We start from the raw sequence: 11,066 nt of genomic DNA on the forward strand, positions 1-11,066 counted from the left end.
AAGTGCTGCTATTATCTCCTGAGTAGATGGCCCAGCTTCGACATGAATTCCCAGCATCTCCCAAAAAGAAGTCAATTCCTTTGAAACCTCACAGGTTTTGGACCAACGAGACTCGACAGCTCATACTTCTTCTTTATGTCCAGCTGGAAACCGAGCAGTTAGTGAACCAGCCTTGAAGCCCAATCAAATCCCAGCTCTTGGAACTTGATGAAAACTCCCAACTTCGACTCCTTCAGCTCTTCATATTCGTCATCATGAAGAGCTTTCTTTAAAGCAGCATGCAACGTCCAACAAGTATGATACGAAATGCTATGCACTGCGGGGGGCTCTTCCCCTAATGTATATATCCTACGGGGGAGTTCTAGCATCTCCATTTTTTTTGTCTGCTTGCAAAACAATCAAAGACAACCATCTCAAACAATCAAAGACTTATAATTAAGTCGTCTGGCAAGTTTTCCAGCTGAAAGACTTATAATTAAGTCGTCTGGAAAGTCTTCCAGCTGGAAGACTTCCCAGACGACTTAATTATTAGTATCCAAAATCTAACCCTAAGAACACATACAATACTACAACATATGTTGGCAAAACCTAAACCAAAGAATATCATGACTCACTACTTTCACTCATCTATGTTGAAAACAATTAACTTTTGTTATATCTTAATTTATATCTCTTAAAACATATGTTAATTACATGATTTCAATTTTTCGCTTATCAAAATATTTTTTACAAAATTTTTAAATTATTTCTAAGTAAAACTAGTCCAGATAAGTCGTCTGGACGACTTTCTGGTAAGTCGTCTGGACGACTTACTGGAAAATCGTCTGGACGACTTCCTGGAAAGTCGTCTGGACGACTTACTGGAAAATCGTCTGGACGACTTCCTGGAAAGTCGTCTGGACGACTTACTGGAAAATCGTCTGGACGACTTCCTGGAAAGTCGTCTGGACGACTTACTGGAAAATCGTCTGGACGACTTCCTGGAAAGTCGTCTGGACGACTTACTGGAAAATCGTCTGGACGACTTCCTGGAAAGTCGTCTGGACGACTTACTGGAAAATCGTCTGGACGACTTCCTGGAAAGTCGTCTGGACGACTTACTTGAAAGTCGTCTGGGCAGACGACTTACGGGAATTAGAAACGTAAAAAAATTTCGGTTTTTTTGTTTGTTCACAAGGGGTTAGTTGTAATTTCAATAGCCTTTTAGGTTACTTTTGCATTTGTTTCAAGTTTGGGTTAACCTTTGTGTTTGAAATCAAGTTGTGAGTCATATTAGGCAATTTTCCCTTTTATTATTGGGGAATTGCATTGAATCAATAGTATTACATATATACCACCGTTCTAGGTTCTTCAGGTAGTTGGTATATAAGAATACAAGTGCTTGGATCAATATCCAGATCCAAGGGAAACACTTAAATTACCAGAATTAGAATCATCACTTTGGACTGAGGCACATGTACTCACTGATCAAAAGAGGGAGCTTCAGGTATAGACCATACCCACACTAGCGACTTAAGAAAGATGGTGTTTTATAGATGGTTCATGGAAAGATAAAGAACTATTTTAAGGACAAGGCTGGTATAGTACCTTGCCGGGTTTTGATGGTTTATTAGGGGCAAGAAATATAAGGGTATGTCTTTCACCTCTTCATTCGGAGATGGAGGCTTTGATTTGGGCAATGGAATTTATGAAGAAATTAAGACAGTTTCAGGTTACGTTTGCAACGGATTGTTCTCAATTGGTGAAGATGGTTTCAGAACCAGAAGAATGACCAGCATTTGAAAGTTATTTGAAAGATATTAAGCTTTTACAAAGAAGTTTCCTCAACTCAGACATCGTTCATGTACCTCGGACGGAGAACCTACGGGCGGATAGCTTAGCACGGAGTGCTAGGAAACAACCGTCTTTCGTCGTTCACATGGATGCAGAGTTATCGATTTGGTTTACAAAGTCAATATGAATCTGTGAATGTATTGTTGTAAAAAAAACGAAAAAGGAAGAATATGAATGAAGCCCAGCCTCTTGAAACCATATTGAGTTTCCCAACTATATATAATGCAAATTTCCTCATAATGATTGCTAGAATTTTCAACTTCATTTATTTTTCGTAAAACCTCAACAAATTGTTTTAGAGAAGCGGATGCACTGTTTGTAAAGACAAGTCATTAGCAAATCAGATATATATTACGTGGAAATTCTTTTAGTCGAGTGGTTTGACTAATAGTTCATTAATTCTTTTATACTAGTAGGTCTATGTTTTAATTCTTGGAGAAAAAAATTTATTAAACAATTATGCAAACTACAGAGGAAATATTTACAAGAGATTTTTAACATGGTGCAAGTCAACCCGGTTAGGTGTGGATCTTCATATGGCGGCTATGGTGATGCAGTTAGACGTAGATCCTCATAAGACAGGTAGTATTGTCGGTTCTTGTGTCGTCTATGTAATCTAATAAATCAACGTTAGAGAAAAACAAATATATGTTCAACTTAAACCCTCACATTTGATATGAAACCCAAAATTTACGAAATTTGATGCTTTTGAGATGATGAAAGAACAAATAAATGAAAAAAAAAAATATAAATGGAGACTAAACTTGTAAAAATCCCTCCATTTTTTCTATTAAATTTAACACATCAAGAAAGCTGAGAAATAGAACATCTGATCTAATTTGAAAAGGTGAGGAAGTCTCTTGTAGAGTCCAATCATAAAATCTTATCGGACAATGCCAAAAACTTTTGTGATGTTTTAACTTCAAAGCACATCATAAAAAGATTAACTTTTGAGATGGTATTTTACCATTTTTGTTGCTTGGAGTCTTTCTTTTATAAATACACTTTGATTTGAGCATTTCGAGTCCATCGGGAAAAAAAGTTCCTTAATTTGTTAGTGGATCCTGACCGTCTATTTAGAATTATAATAACTACAGAGTTTCCAAGCTGGAAAGATATAGCCACCGCATAATGAGAAAGTTGATATACAAAACAAAAAATATGATATGGGTCGTTTCCCCTAATGTTATATATAAACTAAGAAAAATAGGTTTCTTGCCGAACACTTAGCCACAAATATCTTTTCATAACTAATCTGTGAAAAATATATATTGCGACTTAGTTTAGCTATTAATTGTTTTTCAACATATTATTATTATATTACTCAAAGCAGAGGTGATATGGAACCAATAAAATAAAAATCCTTAGGCCATGCGCATCAGGGGCTTTAGACGGGTTCACGGGCGCGAGTTCTAAGGCCCTCGTGATTAAAAAGCAATTAAAAATGGGTTTGTTTTCACGAACCGGGCCTTACGCATGATCCGCTATCTAGCGGTTTTAGCCACGCGTCATGTCCTGGTTGGAGGAAAGAAACCGCGTAGAGTTTGATCCCCATGTCGCCGGAGAAGACGATCCAGAGAGGCTCCGCCTGGATCACGGCGTGGCGGAGGGTTCCGGGGATCGGGTTCGCCGCGTCGTCGTCGGAGGAGTCGGTGACGAGGTAAAAGCGGCCGCCTTTGCCGCCGAGCGTGCCTTGTCCGAAGCCGATGGAGCAGTCGCCGAGGCGCTGGCGGTTTTGAGACCAGTTTGGGTCGCAGCGCCAGCAGTCGTCGATTGGGTTTCCGGTGATGCAAGAGGGTATTGGCGCCGAGGCCGTCGTGTCGCCGTCGCCTTGTTGGTAAGTGAGGAGGTTTCTTCTGTGGAGAGAATCGTTGAGCTCCCTGCATTCGATAACAGAGGATGTTAATGCTCTGTTTTCTTATGGCTTGAGAAACAGAGGATTTTTTAAAAAAATTCAACTTTTTTCCTCCTTTTCAAATTATAAGTTGGATTACTTGAGAATGATAAAGACCCAACAGATTAAAAATGCAAGAAGAGTAAGAGAAGAGTTTATATTATGCCTTTGGACATTAAGTACAACATCTTCAGGGAATGAGTGTTGATTTCTATAGTTCTGTGGTCTTGTGTGGTCTATAGTAGTTGGATGCTATTTTTTTAAATTGGAACTCCATTAATACATGTAATTGGAACTCGATTGTTGCAGATGGAAACTCCCCGAGAGCTTTGTTTGTGTTCAACGTGGTTGGAGACGGGAAATATTAAAACATATCTCGAAAACCAAAACTTAAACTCCAAAACTAAAACATAGCTTTTCTACATCTGAAATGGCACTCTTTATCCCGATGATATGTTCGAGATTTAGAGAATCATGATCATTTGAAAACTGATTTAGCCGAAAATATTTGGCAAAAGTTTGGTTTCTCGTTTTATGTAATCTACTCTTAATGTATTGAATAAAATGTTTTCATCAATTTTATAATATATTTTAATATTTTATTCATGTATTCTGAATAATTTTAAATTTAAAAAAAATAAAAAAATATTATTATTTTATTCCTATGAACTCTTTTTTCGGATTCACTAATACAGAAAACAACAAATTCGGGTTCATAACTGTTCATGGACCCAAAAAAAATATTAAAAAAATTTGGTGAACCCCAAAGTGGGGTTCACCAATGCTCATGCTCTTAGTTTAGCTATTAATTATTACCGGAGCTATATGTAGTAACCATATTTGCGTCTGCACATGCCGCAATTAATACGAATACAAACATTTGAGAGACCAACACAACTAGCTTAAGGTGTAATTAATACTTACAAACACATAACAACTTGTCACCCAGTTTCATTTATCTTTCTACTTGGACTTTCTCATTTAAGTGTTGTTTGCGTCTAATTAGGAAGTGGGAACCAAAGGTAAATCGACCTCATCACACCACTCCACACATCTAGTCTCATAAAATGAAGTGCACAACTTGTTTGGCCAATATGTTAGCCAAATTTTGCCTCCCATTCTCCATTTCAACACACTTCCTTCCATTTCTCTCCCAACTCTCCATCCAGCACCATCTCCATACTCATCCCTTCCAAAAACCATCCCTCCGCTCTTGGTAAAAACATTCTTCATACCCTCTTGGTTCGGCTTCACCGTCACCACTTCTTGGCCGCTCTCTCTATCATACAACACCGCATCGAAAACGGCAGCGTTTCCTTCACTTTCCTGATCGATTCTCCAATCCTTAATCTTTCTCCTGGTTGAGATTCTTGCTCTTGCCTTCACCCTCGGAGCCACTTTCCCTTTCCCGAAATTTCCCTTTAGGACTCTCATTACCTCGACCTCTCTCTCCTCGTTCTTCGTCGACCGGCCTAGGCTTAGTCCGGACACGTGGTTCGACCCGATTTCCGGCCCCACCCAGACCTGTACCCGCGACGGGAAGTACTTCTCGTCTGAGTAACAATCTGCTATCTGATTCTCCATCCTTCTTCCCTTGTGAAACCCTAGCTTCGATACGTGGACGCGTATGTTGTCGACGCGTGCGTTCACTTTTATGTAGTTCTCGTGGAACGTGACAGAGTATTCAAACTGCACGATTACTTCGGCATGTTGGTGTGACAAAGCGTAGCGTAGGACAGCTTCTTTGGGCTCTACGATCGGGAACTTGATGATCTTGTTGTTATGAATCTCACTAGAGCTGTTATTATTTGTGAGGTTCATCGACAAGATCGGGAAATAGCCTTTCAAGCTCCAAAGCCCATGGGCTTCTGTTGCATAAGAAAAGCCCAATGATTGATGTGGCAAGGGGCTTGTGATCTGTTTCAAGCCGAGATTCCCAAGTCCCACTTCCTTGGAGATCATCCATTTGGACAAGGCGTAACTTGCAGCGCGTACGATGCACAGCTCGGCGTCTACACCAAGTGAGACGAGAAACGTTCTCAACACAGGCGCATGTTGACACGTCAGCGATTTCACGTGGGGACCTAGTAAGTGTTGGAAGAAGAAAGAGCCAACTTCGCTAGGCGCGTCAAACACACATAGCCAGAAAAGACGCGTGAGGAGGATTAGATTAAAGACTGACGAGAAGGATTCCGGAGAGTGAGAGTCCATGACCCAGCTAACCGGACCCGATTTGATTTCAAGAGGCTCAGACTTTGTGCACGTGCTTTCGCCTGTGGTAGGAGAGTAGGAGATTAGTTCTTGAAGGAGCAGGAGAACTAGAGGGAGGAATGGTTTCTCCGACGACAAGGCACACGTGTCGGAGACCCATATGGTCGATGATTTAAGATGGCTAAAACCCTCTACGACCACTTTGAAAGTTAGAGACAGAGATTCTAGGTCAGAGCTAGAAGCTCTTTCAACCCTAAGTTGGATTGAATGAGTCAAGTCTCCTGCGAGCTGAAACACTGCGTGTGTGTCAGACTCGGCAAAGTCGTGGGACTCCGGAAGCTCGCATATCCACGACCAAGGATCCATTTTCTTGAACTTGTTTTTTTCTCTCGGGACAATGTGTGTGTTTGTTAGATGGGGTAAAGTGGGAGATAAAATTTCTTTAGTGAGTAGCGGAAGTGACGAACTATATAGAGAGAGTATGTGGTGGAGGAGAAACTAATCAAAAACCCCTCAGAGGAGCAGACACGGATGAATAGTATATCTGTGGCGCTACAATAGCCTCATTAATGAGATAGTCTTGTTTTCTTGTTTGGATATTTGGCTAATAAAGAACCACGACCACTTCTTTTTGCATGGAGGAAGGTTAAGGAAGGGACGTGGAGTTTTAACGTTTTCTCGCTTGTGGCATAGCTACGTGTTGCATGAACTAGAGCGAATACGTACATTCTTTTTTGATCACAGAAAATAGGGATGGATGATATATATATTTTTAAAATATATTTGATTGGAAACAACACCGTTAACAATTTTCATTGATAAACATATCGAATTCCTATTTTTTGTTTCGTTGAAACATATTGATTACCTTACAAAGATTCGAAATGGTAACTACCAAACGCACATTTTGTCAAAAACAAAAACTACCAAAACATGCAAGTAGTATGAAATTATAACGCTCCGACCGCCCACATGGGCCATCCACGCCCGTTCACTCGGTCTGTGGACTCCATCCTGTTCCAACGGTCGGTGCATTAATTTTTCAAAGTCCGAAAGTCTTGTTTACTGACTATGCAATCACCACATGATTTTTCCCCGTGCTTTGGTCTCATTCGCAAGGTATCACGAATCATTTCCCGATAGGTCATCCATCCTTTCACTATTCCAGTCCAAACACACTTAACTCTGAAGTTCTAAACGGATGTGTGACGAAAAAGATAAGTCAACTTTGGTGACATAGGTAGTCAAATCAATTCTCTTAAACCTTTTCCATATATCGCAACTCGTTATGTTACAATTCAACCCCTCTCAAAGAACGCAACGTCCTCGTTTCGCCCTACGATATGTCTCAGATGCCTCTCGGATCAGAACCGAAATGGATAACCAGCTGTGATACTACTTATAACTCTCCAACCGTCCATGGCTAATGGGCCATCCACACCCGCTCACTCGGTCCATGGGCCCATCCCATTCTAACGGTCGGTGCATTAATTTTTCAATGCCCGAAAGTCTTGTTTACTGACCCTACAATCACCACATGACATTTTCCCGTGCTTTGGTCTCACTCGCACGGTATCGCGAATCACTCTCCGATAGGTCACATATCCTTTCACTATTCTAGCCCAAGCACGCTTAACTCTGGAGTTCTAAACGGATATGTTACGGAAAAGGTAAGTCAACTTTGATGACATAGGTTTTCAAATAAATTCTCTTAAACATTTTCTATATATCACAACTCTGGATGTTACAGAAATACTCTTTGTTAAAAATAAGAAATGTGGAATAAGATGAGTATTTTGAAATCTTAATTTAGTAGCAAAAATTGGAAAACTTAATACTATAGCATCCAAAAAATATCCTAAATCGATAAGGTTTACTAAAATAATATGGCTATATTATTTGAAAAGAATATATGTACTTATAAAATATCATAAAATATTGAAATGGTAGATTTTAAAGTATATATTTTATTAAAACATAAAATGAAAATATAAATTATCCTAAACAAATATCCTTTCTATAGTATAACTAATTCAATTTTAAAAATGTATTGTATGCAATAATAATTAATAACTAAGTAAAATATATAAAAAATATCAATATATATTGGTAATGTCGAATAAAAAACTTAAATAATAAGATTATAGAGTTACATAATATTTAACACTAAAATGTTAATCATATAATTAAAATATTAATATAAATATCAAAATTATACATTTATAAAATAAAAAGTATCTGCACGAACCTCCATGTCAAACACTAGTTACTTGTTGATAAAATATTATAAATTAATTGGGAATGAAATTTGTTTCTTTTAAACGAATTTCAGAAAATGTAAGGTGAGATTTATGATGACCAGTTACGATTTAACTTTTTTTTTGATGATTTAACTTTATCAGTTTCCTTATGATAAGCTAGATAAGAGCAACCTTACCGTACAACTTCTCAGGCTTTGAGGTTCTAATGATTATAATATATTTAAAGTTAAAATATAAAAATAATAAGGACCAAATGTGAATTATTAAAAAAAAATATTATAATTAAAATTATTATTCATGTGCATAGCATGTGAATATTATATTATTACAATTTATATATCCAAATAGAGACATATTTAAAACTAAGTGATAATTAAGAACATATTTAAAAAAATATATATATTAAATATAATATAATTAAAATTAAAATTTAAAATATAAATATGATGAAATTTAGAATATGAATTATATTATTACAATTTATGATTTTATTTCTTTCAAACAGATAAAGTTAAAATATAAAAATAGTAATGTTCGAATGTAAATTAAATTTTTATTTTGAAAAAAAGTATTCTACTAAAAATTATTATTATTGTGCATGGCGCACATGAAAATTCCTAATACACTAAATAATTGTAGACGAAAAATGCTGTTCTGACGAATTCCGCATTTTAAGGAACAACGATTCCACATTTTGGGCAAACCACGGTCCTGTTTAATGGTTTGACAATTGGTACGATCAACATTTTGGGATTTTGATGGTTTGCATTAAACCAGGTTAGAGCAGTTCCAACCCTATTATTTTACCGGGTTCTTAGATAAAAAAATAAATAAAAGAAATTAAGATAATAAGAGCATCTTTAATGGAGATGCTTAAAAAAGTGATTAGTGGTGGGGTCTCCCATAAAAAAAAGAAAGAAAGGGTGTCAAAAACGCCAGATTTAGCATCGATGTTTGTACTGTTTCGCGGGCTCCACTGACACGTAGCGGTTCGCGATTGATTTTTTTTTTTTTTTTATCAGAAAAAAAACCAAAAAAAAAATAAAAAAATTAAACACCCCAAGTGGAGTGCTAGGGTTAATGGTGCTCTGCTTAAGGGCTGTTTGGCAAATTTTTAATTAAAAAAAATGGAAAGAGAAGAAGGAGAAGAAGAAGCAGCGCTTAATTAGACGTCACAAGCGGCTGTTGCTTGTACTGTTCGCGGATTCCACTGACACGTGGCGGTCCGCGATTGGTTATTTTTTAAAATTTTCTTTTTTTTGTTCAGACAAAAAAAAAAGCACTCCACTTAATCAACTTTAGGGTTAATGATGAGAAGGAGAAAGTATCTTCTGAAGCACTTTAAGAACTCATTAAACAATTTATTTGCCAGCTGTTTTGGTATCACTCGTTTAAGTATTTAATAAACATTAACTTTTCATCAAATAATTAATCTGCACTAAAAAAACTAAGTTAAACATGGTAATAACTTCTTTTTAAGACACTTACCGTTAAGGTTGCCCTTAGAGCATCTTTATCGCATCAAAAAAGGGGTTTTTGTGGCCTGGGTCCACAGAAATTGGAGATATACGGCTCTTCTGTATGCAAAATAAGAAACGTGCTTTGTTCGTTTTTCTTGCACTGTTCGCGGGCCCCACTGACACGTGGCGGCCCGCGATTGGTTCATATTTTTATTTTTTATTTTTTTATTTTTAAATATGACAAAAAAAAATTAAGAAACCCTTAGTGGGTTTCAGGGATAATGATGTTCTTAGATCCCTTAGAAAACGTCAAGCTGGAAAACTCGACATCATTAGAAAAATAAGTGCTTTGAAAAAAAATCCAAGATCTATTCTTACAAATTCATTGAAATCGACTTCGTATTTCACTATACACTGGAAGAGCTTATTGTTATCAATGAATTATATCACTCGGCAATGCCTATCAAGTAAATTATGAAGGTGCAAGACAAGTCTGTTACAAAAAGTAATACATACAAGTACAATGTTTTTATTTATTTCACAAAGTACTACAATAGGATATAATGAATGTTTATCTTTACATAGATAAAGTGTCTTACTAGCTCTCTTCCGAATTGACTAACATGTCACATTCCAGACAGAGACACTAGCCTAACACGTTCCTATATCAAACTCACCCAAGAACCCTTCTGACCCCCTCATGACCCCTAGCCATTATGCTTTGTGTCTACTCTAATTCAACACCAAAGCCCTTATGCTTACAGTCTTCTCTTGAGGTGGTACCTATCCCAAGGCATGTCTCTGTCTACTTATACATGTAGACTTCGTGGTTTATCCTTGCCAACTTCTCAAGGAAGAGATATTCACAAATCTTCCTTTATAGAATATTTTCAAAACTTCTTCAAAACCTTTTGGAAATCTTCCCTTGATGATTTACTCTTCTCCAAGGTAAATCATAGCATGCTTAGCCTCAAAGTATCTTGTAGTTTAGCTCTACGTCGACTCCAAGTCCAGTCTTCAAGTAAGCTACACAGCTTCACTTCACGTAGCACTTCTTGTACGACTTCATGTAGTACTTCACGACTGATACATAGACCACTTTGAGGAGTTGTTTTTCTTCAGCTTCTAAAACTCAGTCGTCACTGCATTAACAAATTAAACCCTGCTCAGTTGATTCATGAGTGGTCAAAGGAATATGCCGACTTAGAGGAAAAAATAATTGGCTATAAAATAAGAATACCTAATTCAATAAACATACATAAATCGGTAGAAAAACTAAAGCTTATTTAGCTTTACTTCTTCTCACTGAATTATTAGCTCAATACGATTCATCGTCGTTTTCCTTCTTATAATCTTTTGATCTCTTCTTAAACGTCTTTCACATAATTCATCATGGATTGTGTCCTT

At 37.1% G+C, this 11,066-nt stretch overlaps 1 protein-coding gene across 1 annotated transcript; it reads right to left on the reverse strand.

Annotated features, from left to right (window-relative positions):
- Window positions 1-4,553: 4,553 nt before the first annotated feature.
- On the reverse strand, window positions 4,554-6,459 carry LOC106328937. Its single transcript, XM_013767484.1, has one exon. The coding sequence runs from the start codon at window positions 6,302-6,304 to the stop codon at window positions 4,730-4,732; it is 1,575 nt and encodes a 524-aa protein (XP_013622938.1). The 5' UTR covers window positions 6,305-6,459; the 3' UTR covers window positions 4,554-4,729.
- Between the last annotated feature and the right edge of the window lie 4,607 nt (window positions 6,460-11,066).

Source organism: Brassica oleracea, chromosome C3, assembly GCF_000695525.1.
Source record: "Brassica oleracea var. oleracea cultivar TO1000 chromosome C3, BOL, whole genome shotgun sequence".
Classification (NCBI taxonomy): domain Eukaryota; kingdom Viridiplantae; phylum Streptophyta; class Magnoliopsida; order Brassicales; family Brassicaceae; genus Brassica; species Brassica oleracea.